This window comes from Trachurus japonicus, unplaced genomic scaffold (genome assembly GCF_045865225.1).
Source record: "Trachurus japonicus isolate A0001 unplaced genomic scaffold, Traja_1.0 AP030224.1".
Classification (NCBI taxonomy): domain Eukaryota; kingdom Metazoa; phylum Chordata; class Actinopteri; order Carangiformes; family Carangidae; genus Trachurus; species Trachurus japonicus.
The window spans coordinates 42,184-57,141 of record NW_028220357.1 but is presented as its reverse complement, the minus strand read 5'-3'; the positions used below and the strand labels follow the sequence as shown (position 1 = coordinate 57,141).

The 14,958-nt window shown below is 40.7% G+C and overlaps 1 protein-coding gene across 1 annotated transcript; it reads left to right on the top strand.

Annotated features, from left to right (window-relative positions):
• The first annotated feature begins 9,800 nt into the window (after nt 1-9,800).
• On the top strand, nt 9,801-14,953 carry LOC146960572 (uncharacterized). Its single transcript, XM_085772271.1, has 5 exons — nt 9,801-9,868; nt 11,535-11,638; nt 11,735-11,776; nt 13,317-13,533; nt 14,347-14,953. The coding sequence occupies exons 1-5, from the start codon at nt 9,839-9,841 to the stop codon at nt 14,407-14,409; spliced, it is 456 nt and encodes a 151-aa protein (XP_085628397.1). The 5' UTR covers nt 9,801-9,838; the 3' UTR covers nt 14,410-14,953.
• Nucleotides 14,954-14,958: the final 5 nt, after the last annotated feature.

The following is a 14,958-nucleotide window of genomic DNA, read 5'->3' as shown; positions in this document are numbered from 1 at the left end:
CTTGAATGACTTAGAATGAAAATGTCTGTGAATTTCAGGCTGAGCACTAACCATATGGCCACAGAGAACCTGAGTTACAACGAGCTTTATACTATGAGGAATCAAAGACTGTCCAATGACAGCTGAATAATTGGAATCAAAAGTCAAGCAATGAAGTGAAAAGACTGAGGCAGGAATCGAACCCATGACCATATGATCACTAAACCTTTACTCTGCCACTCGGCTACAGAGAGCACACTGCATTCAAGACTGTTGTCATTCATTGTAATGTGATGATGTGCTGCAAACTGGTATGAGTAATCAAGGAGATAACAAACACCTGTAACCAATTGAAGGCGGGGGAGGAGAGCAGAATTCAACATAACATAATAAGTGTTCTTCCCTTGGATTCGAACCAGTGACGTTAGGGTTGGCAAGCAGTTACCCTACCCACTACACTACAGTGGAGTTGTGAAGAAGAGAGGTTGAGACTTTGATGAATGTGAGATTTTTTGTGAAAAAGTTAAATATTTGAAAAAGTATAAATAGTTAAAAAGAGAAAAGTAATGCCGATAAAGTTCAAAAAAAGCTGCACGTTTTGATATATGAATTGTTGAAATAGCACAAAGTATGAAGGACTAGAAGAAGACCGTAAAAAGGCGGAAGAAAATGGCCAAACAGAAGAACAATAGTGTGACTGCTTCAGCAGTCACACTAACTAGAAAAAGATAGCATTTCCTGCAGAAAATGCGTGTGAATGCTGAAAGCAGCTGAACGCTGTTGCTGAAGCAATGCTGAATGAGCTGAAGAAATTGTTGAATTAATGCTAAATTAGTTGACGAAACTGCTAAAGCAATGTTGAAAAGACTAATGCTAGAGTAGAGTAGAGAGTAGAGGAATACTTTATTCATCCCTAGGAGGGAAAAAGCTGAAACATATAACTTGTAGTGTGAGATGAATGCCTTTTTAAAGGTAAAAAGCAGTAGAAATGCTAAAGGGAGAAGAAAACATTGAAATTCTGCATGTTTAAATGTAATGGTTAAATAGTTGAAATCTGCAGCTAACCTGACAGGAAGGACAACTGATGAACCAGCACTAACATAGCCGAAGCAATGGCTGAGAATATATTTAAAAGTAGAAGATGTGAGACTTTGTATGAAATGGCTGGAAATTACTTGAATTGTCAAAGAAGAGTTTGAAAAATTCCTGAATTAGGAAAAAAGTTAATGCCTACTGAAATACATTGTAAACTGACAGCAGAAGAACATTGTTGAAGAATATAGATCGAGCATTAGCTGAGGAGTAGAACATGTAAACAGCGGGTTTAATGGTGTGAAATGGTTGAGAAGAGCCTCAGTAGTTTAGGATACGTGTAAAACAATGTGTTCAACATGACCAAAATGGGGAAATGTGTATTTTCAGTTTAAATAGCTAAAGAACAAAATTAACAGCAACGAGTCCATTAACTACAACAGGAAGATAGAGAGGTACATACAAAACAGTCAGACAACTGTAGGAAAAGTGTGTGTGTGTGTGTGTGTGTGTGTGTGTGTGTGTGTGTGTGTGTGTGTGTGTGTGAGAGAGAGAGTGAGGAAGATATACAAAAGTGTGTGTGTGTGTGTGTGTGTGTGTGTGTGTGTGTGTGTGTGAGTGAGGAAGATATACAAAAAGTTCTGACCTGACAACTGTATGAAATGTGTGTGTGTTGGACGTGTGTGTCTGTTTGTGTATGGTTAGTGTGTGTCCATTTGTGTGTGTGTTTGTTGTGTGTGCATGTGTGTCTGTTTGTGTGTAATTGTGTAAATTGTGTATGTGTTTGGTAAGTGGTTGTATGTTTGTTGGGTGTGTGCGTGTGTGTGTGTGTTTGTGTGTGTGTGTGTGGTAGTTAGTGTGTGTCCATTTGTGTGTGTGTGTTGGATGTGTGTGTATGGTGAGTGTGTGTGTGTGTGTGTGTGTGTGTGTTTGTGTGTGTGTGTGTGGTAGTTAGTGTGTGTCCATTTGTGTGTGTGTGTGTTGGATGTGTGTGTATGGTGAGTGTGTGTCCATTTGTGTGCGTGTGTGTTGGATGGTGTGTATGGTGTGTGTGTGTGTGTGTGTAGTAGTTAGTGTGTGTCCATTTGTGTGTGTGTGTTGGATGTGTATGCATGGTGAGTGTGTGTCCATTTGTGTGTGTGTGTGTGTGTGTGTGTGTGTTGGATGTGTGTGTATGGTGAGTGTGTGTCCATTTGTGTGTGTGTGTGTGTGTGTGGTAGTTAGTGTGTGTCCATTTGTGTGTGTGTGTGTATGACCGACAGACAGTCAAATAGAGAGAATGTGTGTGCGTTGCCATGGTGACGTTGCCATGGTGAGGTTACCATGGTGAGGTTGCCATGTTGAGGTTACCATGTAACTGGTGGCTGGTGGCTTTAAGGTATGGTGGCAGCTTTAACCATAGGCTTTAACTGCTCTGTGACACCCTCAAACAGATCTAATGTACGACAAATCTGTACTTAGTACGAGCAAAAGGTTTACATTTTCCGAACCATAAGACCTTGCTGAACGCGTCCATGTCACTTTGGTGTTTCTAGAGTAAAAATTGTTGATTGGGTCGCAGGTTGGAAACTTTGGGACGTTTAGAAAATCAGCGCCTACTTTTGAATGGGAGTCAATGGGAGGAGAGAGGGAACTGGCTGCACTCGGAGGCTCCCAATTTAAATTGTGTTCGTCTCTCTGGTTTTTTGAGCACATGAAGAGATCAAGGATGAGCTTGTCTACAAGCATGCCCGAAATTATGTGTGTAGAGTGTAATCTGTGGCCGTGCTGACAGGATAGAGAGAAAAATGTGAGAGGATTTTTAGACCCTCTGTCACTCTACCAACTGCCAACGTCCGAACATTCCGTCCCATTGACTTTCATGTTAAATCTGAATTTTGTCAGAAATTTTAATGATTTTAAAACTATACATATATCTGAAACTGTTGAAGATATCAATAAGCTGAGATATAGCTGAATAGTTGAAAGGTTTGTGAACAGTTTAAAAGTTGAATGAAGTCTGTAGCCTAAAGTATGCTGAAGCTATTAGAGGCTGAATGAAGCAGAAGATTTGAAGAGTTTGACGACTGTTTCAATGTATTCCTATGGGAAAAAAATTGCAGAAAAAGTTAAATATTTTAAAAAGTATAAATAGTATGAAAGAGAAAAATAATAGCATAAATGTCCTGAAAAAGCTGCACGTTTTGATATATGAATTGTTGAAATAGCACAAAGTATGAAGAAGTAGTTAAACACAGAAAAAGGGAAGAAGACTCAGAATAATAATAATAATAATAATAATAAGTTTAAAGAAACAAAATGGCCGAACAGAATAACAATACTGTGAATGCTTCCAGCATTCACACTAATAAGTATAAAGATTTGAATAACAATAGTGTGAATGCTTCCAGCATTCACACTAACTAGAAAATTTCCTCTCGGGAAATTTTGAATGGGCCACGGGAGCTACTGCGGGTTGTGCCATCTCTGTCAACATGGGAATCAAACCCACGATCTTAAGGTCAAGACAGAGCTGATCAGACAGACACATGATCATCTTTCTATAAGCACTGATATGGAGGAGCTGTAACCACATTAGGTTAACTGTGTGTGTGTGTGTGTGTGTGTAGGTGTGTGTGTGTTTGTGTGTGTGTGTGTGTGTAACTGTAATCACATGAAGCTGGCTCTAGAGTCTGTGTGTGTGTGTGTGTGACTGACTTGACACATAGTTAGTTAGTAGCTGCATCCTGTGTCAGTCTGATTTAGCTGTGTCTGTGTTTATAAACATTTAAACGAGCGCCAGGTGGATTGTTTATGAAGTTAACGAGCTCTGGCCTGAGGATCAAAGAGGTTACCACGGCGATAGGGGCCCCCGCAGGCTGAGACAGACAGAAACGTGGAGAAAAACAGCCATTTTCTGCCTCTAAACCGGCCTCACAATTAGGCTTAGCATGACAAAACGGTAACTCCTATCAGAACAAAACACAGATCAATGTTGCTCTAAGGACTTACTGAAAATTTCGGTACGATTTGGTGTTTCTACAGTAAATATTTTGGCGACGCTGGCAGTTTTAAAACATCAGGCCGTTCTGCTCCTCTCAGAAAATATTTGTATTGGACTCAATGAGGAGCAGGGACAGACGTGGCCGCACTCAGAGGCTGATTCTGTAAGTTCTGTAAGTCTCTCTGATATTTTGAGCACATGACATGAGAGATAACAAGTTTGTCTTACAAATTCTGAAAAAATTATGTCTGTAGAGTGTAAATTGTGGCCGTGGTGGCAATTTATCCAGAAAAAATACAGAATGTTTCTTCACTCTCTCCCACTCTAACCGATGATGTCACGCACTCTGACACGAACATTCCATGCAATACACACCCATTATAAACTCATAATTTCTCCAAAAATGATCATGGTCATTGATCAGGGATTGATCAAAAACTATATGACCTATCAAAACGTGGAGTAATACGACAATACACAAGACTTGTGTCTACTGTTTAAAGTTTAAATGGAGTCTCTAGGTGAAAGTATGCCTGAGCAGTAGACTTTTGTTAAACTCCAATGATTGGTCTTTTTCGGTCTTTTTTTTTTCGCCCGTCCCATTGACTTACATGCAAAATTTTTGCGCAGTTTTTCGCGACTACGTCGCGAAAAATTCGTAAACTGTTGAGAAAAGTAATAGCACACCGATCCCGATCAGGACGCACGTTTTGATATATAATTTGTCCTGCAACTCTTCGAGTTGCAGGACTAGTAGCGCATCGAAAATCGGCCGGAAGTGGAAAAATAATAATAAGAAGAAAAAATCCACACAATAACAGTAGTGCCCGGGCTTCGCCCGGGCACTGGTCCCTGCAGCTATTTCATAGCTGTTGGGACCAGTGCCCGGTGCGATTGCCCGTGGCCCTAACTAGAAAATTTCCTCTCGGGAAATTTTGAATGGGCCGCGGGGCTACTGCCGATTTTGCCATCTCTGTCAACATGGGAATCAAACCCACGATCTTAAGCGCAAGACAGAGCTGATCAGACAGACACATGATCATCTTTCTATAAGCACTGATATGGAGGAGCTGTAACCACATTAGGTTAACTGTGTGTGTGTGTGTGTGTGTGTGTGTGTGTGTGTGTGTGTGTGTGTGTGACACCAACAAGGTTTAACTTTAAAACCAGATTAAATCATGGTTTAAGTTTAAATTCTGTTGCACGTTAACTGTGTTTTAATCACATGAAGGTGTGTGTGTGTTTGTGTGTGTGTGTGTGTGTGTGTGACTGTAATCACATGAAGCTGGCTCTAGAGTCTGTGTGTGTGTGTGTGTGTGACTGACTTGACACATAGTTAGTTAGTAGCTGCATCCTGTGTCAGTCTGATTTAGCTGTGTCTGTGTTTATAAACATTTAAACGAGCGCCAGGTGGATTGTTTATGAAGTTAACGAGCTCTGGCCTGAGGATCAAAGAGGTTACCACGGCGATAGGGGCCCCCGCAGGCTGAGACAGACAGAAACGTGGAGAAAAACAGCCATTTTCTGCCTCTAAACCGGCCTCACAATTAGGCTTAGCATGACAAAACGGTAACTCCTATCAGAACAAAACACAGATCAACGTTGCTCTAAGGACTTAATGAAAATTTCGGTACGATTTGGTGTTTCTACAGTAAATATTTTGGCGACGCTGGCAGTTTTAAAACATCAGGCCGTTCTGCTCCTCTCAGAAAATATTTGTATTGGACTCAATGAGGAGCAGGGACAGACGTGGCTGCACTCAGAGGCTGATTCTGTAAGTTCTGTAAGTCTCTCTGATATTTTGAGCACATGACATGAGAGATAACAAGTTTGTCTTACAAATTCTGAAAAAATTATGTCTGTAGAGTGTAAATTGTGGCCGTGGTGGCAATTTATCCAGAAAAAATACAGAATGTTTCTTCACTCTCTCCCACTCTAACCGATGATGTCACGCACTCTGACACGAACATTCTGTCCAATACACACCCATTATAATCTCATAATTTCTCCAAAAATGATCATGGTCATTGATCAGGGATTGATCAAAAACTATATGACCTATCAAAACGTGGAGTAATACGACAATACACAAGACTTGTGTCTACTGTTTAAAGTTTAAATGGAGTCTCTAGGTGAAAGTATGCCTGAGCAGTAGACGTTTGTTAAACTCCAATGATTGGTCTTTTTCGCTCTTTTTTTTTCGCCCGTCCCATTGACTTACATGCAAAATTTTGCGCAGTAAATCGCGACTTACGTCGCGAAAAATTCGTAAACTGTTGAGACAAGTAATAGCACAGTGATCCCGATCAAGCCGCACGTTTTGATATATAATATGTCCTGCAACTCTTCGAGTTGCAGGACTAGTTGCGAATCGAAATTCGTCCGGAAGATGAAGGAGAATAATAATAACTAGAAAATTTCCTCTCGGGAAATTTTGAATGGGTCACGGGAGCTACTGCGGGTTGTGCCATCTCTGTCAACATGGGAATCAAACCCACGATCTTAAGGTCAAGACAGAGCTGATCAGACAGACACATGATCATCTTTCTATAAGCACTGATATGGAGGAGCTGTAACCACATTAGGTTACCTGTGTGTGTGTGTGTGTGTGTGTGTGTTGTGTGTGTGTGTGTGTGTGTGTGTGTGTGTGTGTGTGTGTGTGTGTGTGTGTGTGTGTGTGTGTGTGTGTGTGACTGTAATCACATGAAGCTGGCTCTAGAGTCTGTGTGTGTGTGTGTGACTGACTTGACACATAGTTAGTTAGTAGCTGCATCCTGTGTCAGTCTGATTTAGCTGTGTCTGTGTTTATAAACATTTAAACGAGCGCCAGGTGGATTGTTTATGAAGTTAACGAGCCCTGGCCTGAGGATCAAAGAGGTTACCACGGCGATAGGGGCCCCGCAGGCTGAGACAGACAGAAACGTGGAGAAAAACAGCCATTTTCTGCCTCTAAACCGGCCTCACAATTAGGCTTAGCATGACAAAACGGTAACTCCTATCAGAACAAAACACAGATCAACGTTGCTCTAAGGACTTACTGAAAATTTCGGTACGATTTGGTGTTTCTACAGTAAATATTTTGGCGACGCTGGCAGTTTTAAAACATCAGGCCGTTCTGCTCCTCTCAGAAAATATTTGTATTGGACTCAATGAGGAGCAGGGACAGACGTGGCCGCACTCAGAGGCTGATTCTGTCAATTCTGTAAGTCTCTCTGATATTTTGAGCACATGACATGAGAGATAACAAGTTTGTCTTACAAATTCTGAAAAAATTATGTCTGTAGAGTGTAAATTGTGGCCGTGGTGGCAATTTATCCAGAAAAAATACAGAATGTTTCTTCACTCTCTCCCACTCTAACCGATGATGTCACGCACTCTGACACGAACATTCCATGCAATACACACCCATTATAAACTCATAATTTCTCCAAAAATGATCATGGTCATTGATCAGGGATTGATCAAAAACTATATGACCTATCAAAACGTGGAGTAACACGACAATACACAAGACTTGTGTCTACTGTTTAAAGTTTAAATGGAGTCTCTAGGTGAAAGTATGCCTGAGCAGTAGACTTTTGTTAAACTCCAATGATTGGTCTTTTTCGGTCTTTTTTTTTCGCCCGTCCCATTGACTTACATGCAAAATTTTTGCGCAGTTTTTCGCGACTACGTCGCGAAAAATTCGTAAACTGTTGAGAAAAGTAATAGCACAGCGATCCCGATCAGGACGCACGTTTTGATATATAATATGTCCTGCAACTCTTCGAGTTGCAGGACTAGTAGCACATCGAAATCTGGCCGGAAGTGGAAAAATAATAATAACTAGAAAATTTCCTCTCGGGAAATTTTGAATGGGCCGCGGGGCTACTGCCGATTTTGCCATCTCTGTCAACATGGGAATCAAACCCACGATCTTAAGCGCAAGACAGAGCTGATCAGACAGACACATGATCATCTTTCTATAAGCACTGATATGGAGGAGCTGTAATCACATTAGGTTAACTGTGTGTGTGTGTGTGTGTGTGTGTGTGTGTGTGTGTGTGTGTGTGTGTGTGTGTGTGTGTGTGACTGTAATCACATGAAGCTGGCTCTAGAGTCTGTGTGTGTGTGTGTGTGTGTGACTGACTTGACACATAGTTAGTTAGTAGCTGCATCCTGTGTCAGTCTGATTTAGCTGTGTCTGTGTTTATAAACATTTAAACGAGCGCCAGGTGGATTGTTTATGAAGTTAACGAGCTCTGGCCTGAGGATCAAAGAGGTTACCACGGCGATAGGGGCCCCCGCAGGCTGAGACAGACAGAAACGTGGAGAAATAGAGCCATTTTCTGCCTCTAAAACCGGTCTCACATTTAGGCTTAGCATGACAAAACGGTAACTCCTATCAGAACAAAACACAGATCAACGTTGCTCTAAGGACTTACTGAAAATTTCGGTACGATTTGGTGTTTCTACAGTAAATATTTTGGCGACGCTGGCAGTTTTAAAACATCAGGCCGTTCTGCTCCTCTCAGAAAATATTTGTATTGGACTCAATGAGGAGCAGGGACAGACGTGGCCGCACTCAGAGGCTGATTCTGTAAGTTCTGTAAGTCTCTCTGATATTTTGAGCACATGACATGAGAGATAACAAGTTTGTCTTACAAATTCTGAAAAAATTATGTCTGTAGAGTGTAAATTGTGGCCGTGGTGGCAATTTATCCAGAAAAAATACAGAATGTTTCTTCACTCTCTCCCACTCTAACCGATGATGTCACGCACTCTGACACGAACATTCCATGCAATACACACCCATTATAAACTCATAATTTCTCCAAAAATGATCATGGTCATTGATCAGGGATTGATCAAAAACTATATGACCTATCAAAACGTGGAGTAATACGACAATACACAAGACTTGTGTCTACTGTTTAAAGTTTAAATGGAGTCTCTAGGTGAAAGTATGCCTGAGCAGTAGACTTTTGTTAAACTCCAATGATTGGTCTTTTTCGCTCTTTTTTTCCCGCCCGTCCCATTGACTTACATGCAAAAATTTTGCGCAGTAAATCGCGACTTACGTCGCGAATAATTCGTACACTGTTGAGAAAAGTAATAGCACACCGATCCCGATCAGGACGCACATTTTGATATATAATTTGTCCTGCAACTCTTCGAGTTGCAGGACTAGTAGCGAACCGAAAGTTGGCCGGAAGTGGAAAAATAACTAGAAAAAGCATTTCCAAGAATGGAAATGGTGTGACTGCTGACAGCAACTGAATGCTGTTGCAGAATTAGCAAATAGTGCAAGCAGTGATCACCATACAAATGTTTGACCAAGGTCGGAATGTATGGAAGTTTTTCTGTGCCATCTGAGTTTGAATATGAATCTCTAAGACTGAATTTTTTAGCATCAAAATCAGACTTTGAATTTTAAAAACCATCAAATTTCTAGCACTGAATTTTTTTTTGCCTCTTGATTTTTTTTTAAATGTTGAAATAAATTCAGTGTAAAGAAAATCAATGTCTCAAAATATTCTGTTTTTCAAAATTCGACATGTAAAAAAAATTCAACATAAAAAAATCTGTATAAAAAAAAAAATCAGTTTCTAAAAAAAATTCACCATCTCAAAAAATTCAGTGTCCAAAAATTCAACTACAAAAATTCAACGTCTCAAAAAATTCAGTGTCCAAAAATTCAACGTCTCAAAAAATTCAGTGTCCAAAAATTCAACTGCAAAAATTCAGTGTCAAAAGAGTCAACATCCGGGTCACCAGGGAGAAGCAATCGATCCCTGTCTCAATAAGGACTGCTCGGGGACTGCTTCACTAACACACACACCGGTAGGACAGACCGGTCCGGCCATGGCCACAAACTCAGGCGACGGTGCTTCGGTGAGTCTGTTTACTTTATTTGTCATTTGTGTTCGTTAAATTGAGTATTAGATATTAGCCGGATTTATTTAACAATATCTACAATGAACTTTTAATGAGGTGACGTTCGTGCTAAACTACGTTAGTAACTAGCTAACGGTATGTGAGCATAGGTTGAGGCTAACTTACTTTCGGTTCTGAGGCAGCGAGTATGACGACTGACAGTAATTAACAGTACTACATTAAACAGTGATAGTGTTAACTGGTGACACAGGATGTTGGGGGGGGTATAGCGGTGCGATATAGCGCATTTACCGTTAATTAGCGGACAAGCGCGACCTGCCCGTGCGCGCGCGTGTGTGTGTGTACGTGCGGTGCTCTAAGTTAGTAATGGCAGCTGTGGACCAACGGCTAGATGCCGCGTTCCCAGGCGGGAATTGAGTGGAATACGTCAACGTGGCCACCATTTTTGGGTCGGGGGGAGCCGTGTCTACTTAACTGCATAGTCAACAGTGGCAGATGTCTATCAACGATTAAAATCGCCATAACTCACTGAATATTCAACAGATCTTAAAGCCTTTTCGTTTATTATAAATGTCAGACATGTTACATACATATTTATAAAACGGAAAGGTGAAATCCGGCGATCTGATTGGTTGTTAACCGTGGTATATTGAGCATATACCACGGCTACTATTCTAAAGCCTTATCACAGCGTAAGCTATCACTCCGCGTCAGGCACGTATGACTGGTATGAATCATAGATGAATGGAAGTTGTTGTCATGTATCCATGACAACGGACTGTTGCAGTCCGTAGCCCAAGACAGCTGATGTTTTTACGATGTTAAAAAACGGACTAAAGTAGTTGAATCCACATGTTTAAGGTGAACTTTCACCTCCGGAGAGGGTTTTAACAATGGTAGAGGGGATTGAGCAGTGACTTTCATCTGAAAAAAAAGCGGAAGAAAAGACGAGATGCAGAGCTAACTAGGAGCTAACGTCTGGAGAGGTGGGACTATTTTTTTCACAGTGAGGCTATTTTATTGGATAATATGTATTTCTGGTTGAATAAAACTACATGAAATTGATTGCGTATCCCTCTTTCATATTGCCTTTATTGGTAACCGTTTTATAAAAGCAATATATCACTCCAGTCCGTGGTATATGCTCATTATACCACTCTAAGGGGGTTGTCGTCCCTCCGCTTCGCGTCGGGCCGAACAACGCCCCTTAGCCGTGGTATAATGAGCATATACCACGGCCTGTCGTGATATATTGCTTAAACATACCGGGTCTGACTGCTTGTCAGAAATGTCTATGGTCCGATGGATTTTTTCATTTTCACATTATTATTTCATTCCAGAGGTTTTTGTTTTTATTATGTTTGTACTATTGAAAGTTGAAAACAGATTATTTTAGGCATAATCAGGAATGTTGAAAAAGCCTATCTGAGTTTGTGTCTTTACCTATTCAGAGATAATATTTTATTGTATAACTTGTATAAAATTGTTGTGTAATCCATAAAGAGAAGCCATACCTTAAGTGTCCTCTTTTTTGGAAATCAAAATATGGTCACGTTAATTAAAGTCCATTAACATTTAGGCCTAGCTGTTTAAAACATGGTAAACTTTGTGCTGCTGGTTTGTAATACCCTTCTTACTATTTCTTTGTTGTTTGTGATGTCAGGGCAGTCATGGTGATAATATTTTGCAATCAGCTCGTCGCTTATTGCAATTACTGAGTTCATCACAAGGTGCAGCCAGTGGTGGCGTCACAAATCAACATATAAGGTGTGGTATTCATTCATGTTAATACATGTACATCATTTTACTATACATCGTAGATGTATTGGTGAATAATAAATGTATTTGGATACAATCCTGCAGAGAACAGAGACAGACAGAATCACTTCCAATGGAAATGACCAGGTAAGAAGAAGTTTATTTTAAATGAAGCCCTATACTAATTTTGACACTGTTGATTTATATAGGCAAAACCAAAGTAATGATAGTAATATGCTCTGTTTCCTCCCAGTATTTCAGATCTTTAGGGCTGCCCGCGACCAAATATTTTATTGGTCGACCAGTGGTCGTCACTTATGGTGATTAGGCGACTAATCCCCCCCCCCCCCCCGACACGTTCCATTCTTTTTACAGTCTATGGTTCCGCTATAGTAGCTCACACACACACACGTCACACAGCTTATGAAGGCAGTGTGGAGCGGTGCGCGACTCTGACTGTAGCGGGGACCATCATGTCTCTGCTCCGTGACACCGTGACAGGCTGCAGCCGCTGAATTGGAACACAGCTAGTGACCGCCTGTGAGCTCTGTGGGATTGGGCCGACTGGGGCACGGCAGCACAGCACCCACTAATGGTTTAAACAGCAGTAATACATGCTTGCACGTCAGAGTCAACATCGGAGTAACAACAGCGGAAAAAGTCGTTTTTTGACAAAAAAGAGAGAGAGAGAGACCTGCTGTGCGGTGTAAAAAGACAACAAAAGTCTCTCGTGTCACAACTTCCTGTATCTGGCCCTTCAAAATAAAAGCCCCATAGCCTTTATACAGTTAATTCAGTCATATAGATTTTGACTTAATTTTGACAAGACACGGCTCCAAATGTTTTTTTCTTTTTTTCTGCGACCAATCGACCAAAGAAATTTTGGTCGGCTAATGATTTTTTGGTCGACTATTTGGGGGCAGCCCTACAGATCTTTAAGTCTAAGTTAGTAAACACTGGAAGAAAGCATGATGTTTTGTGTCTATTCTGAAAATGTGTATGGTCCATTTCACTTAAAGAGTAACTAAACCCCTCAGTTTGGGATGACGTCCTCTAAGCTGGAAATTAAAAAAAAATGCCTTGATTATGCTCCAGGAGCATTTAGATTTGGCTCTCCACCTCGGCTGCATTCACACCCGCGAAATCACACAAAGGAGAAAAAAAAGTAATAAACACACATCGACACTTATGCTATAGCGCTAACGAGCGACTCTAACAGCACTTGTAGCGCGGACATGACTAGGAGAGTCATGTCTGCCCCACCGCCGGCCGGGACAGAGCCGCAAACGATTCCCATCCAGCCAGCTGTTAGCAGCCGTTAGCCGCAGGCAGCAGCCGGTGCTGATTGGTCGGGGAGCTGGTGGCCGGTGACGAAAGCTGCCTCCAAAACGTCATCGCCATCTAAGCCAATAGAAAAATTCAGTTGTAACAGCCGTGTTTCAACCCATAGAGGGCAGTCACTCTTACATTTTTACTACTAAATACACCAAATTGAAATATTTTGACTAAAATGTCAAGACTTAGACCAGAATCAATCAACAACACTACTTCATACCCAAATATATTTGTTTTCAGCAGAAAAAAGTGGTTTAGGGGTTTAGTTACTCTTTAAGGCTGAATTTGTTTGCTTTTCTAATGTAATTACCAAAACAGATGAGGTTGTTAATATTTTTTAATTTTTTTTTAGGTCCTTTCCAGGTATTTTCAGCAGGGGCAGAGGGAAGAGGCGCTTTCCCACAGCAAGTCCTGTTCCTGCCAAGAGGCCTAAACCATTGGATGTGGCTTTCTATTTGTTGCCAAAGCAATGTGAAAAAACCCCCAAAGAGCAGGAGCAATTAGTCCATATGCGTGCAGGACTGGGCCGTAGGACTGCTCATCTAGATGAAAGCACAACACATGAAGAGGTGATAACATGCAAGTAGTTATTTGGGCCAGTTTTGTTGTATATTGTATAGGGATGTAACGATTCACTCAACTCACGATTCGATTCACGATTTTTTGTTCACGATACGATTTTCTCACGATTCTTTTTAGATCAAAAATGAGCTACAGACAAATTATGACCTAATAAAATGATCTTTTATTCATAAGAGAAATAGTCTGAAAATTTCACCTTTCATTACAGATACACCGCACATCATCATTTATCACCTTATCACAAGTAAAACTGGTCTTATTTACAAATAGTTGTTCAATTAATAAAGAAAATCTAATAGTTCATGAACCAATTTCATTGCTCGATTGGTCTGAGAAAAAAACAATCGTTACATTCCTAATATTGTATTCAGGCTATGAAGTTACAGTGATTTGCTAGTTTGTAACGCTGTGTCATTTATGCTATTCCTGATTTGAATGATGAGCAGTTTTTGACGCTGTATTTGGAGAAGATTACAGTTGTTTCCATTTTTTCGTCACAGTTATGTGATGCCCTCACAGTTTTATTCCCAAAATTGGGAACAGTTACCGGTGGATGGCTACTATACAAATCTGCAGGTGGGCCAACATAAGTTTGTGTGTTAGTGTTGCTCTGTCATAAAAAAAAGTACATAATGCAGCAGTTAACTTCACATTATGCAGTGCACAACACTGTTACTTTATGGTTCTTTAGCTTGGTCTGTTGTCAGACAAGAAGTCTAATTGCTTTGACTTAACTTCTAGATATGATCTATCTAATAAACTTTTGAAAGTTCTCATTTTTCCTCTCCTCTTTTCTATAGGTGGATGGGGTAGCAGACACCTGTCTCTTGTGGCTCCCGATGTTTCCGGCTATACAGGCATGATGTTAAAGTCTGTAACTCGTGGGGCAAGAAATGTATTCATTGTCCCAATTCAAGAGGAACTATGCACAGATCCCCTACCATTGACTGATGAGGCATTCAGTAACATGCCAAAAGCTGCATGTCAGAAGTGTGAGGTTGCGGTCCCTCTTCCGCTACTGACAGAACACATCAAATCATGTAACGTCATAGATGTTGACAGTGACGACAACCTGGATAATGTGGATATCAGCGAGCCTGAAGAGAGAGACTGTAAGAAGTATAATATAATATAATCTGCTTTTGCAAGTATATTGCAAGGATATTGCAGTTGTTTGAAAATAACACTATTTTTGCCGGTAACCTCTCAACAGCACATATGCAGGAATGTCCAGTCTGCAAAGTTATGTTTCCTGCAGACTCCATTGAAGTACATGCTTCCTTGTGTGTGGAAAGGTATCCATTAACTTTCTATTGTTTTTTTTTTTTCTCTAATCAGCAATGGTCTTTGTTTTACATACTGTGCAGTTGTAACACAAATACTTTTATGAGGGTAGGGCAGGAAATGAGGTG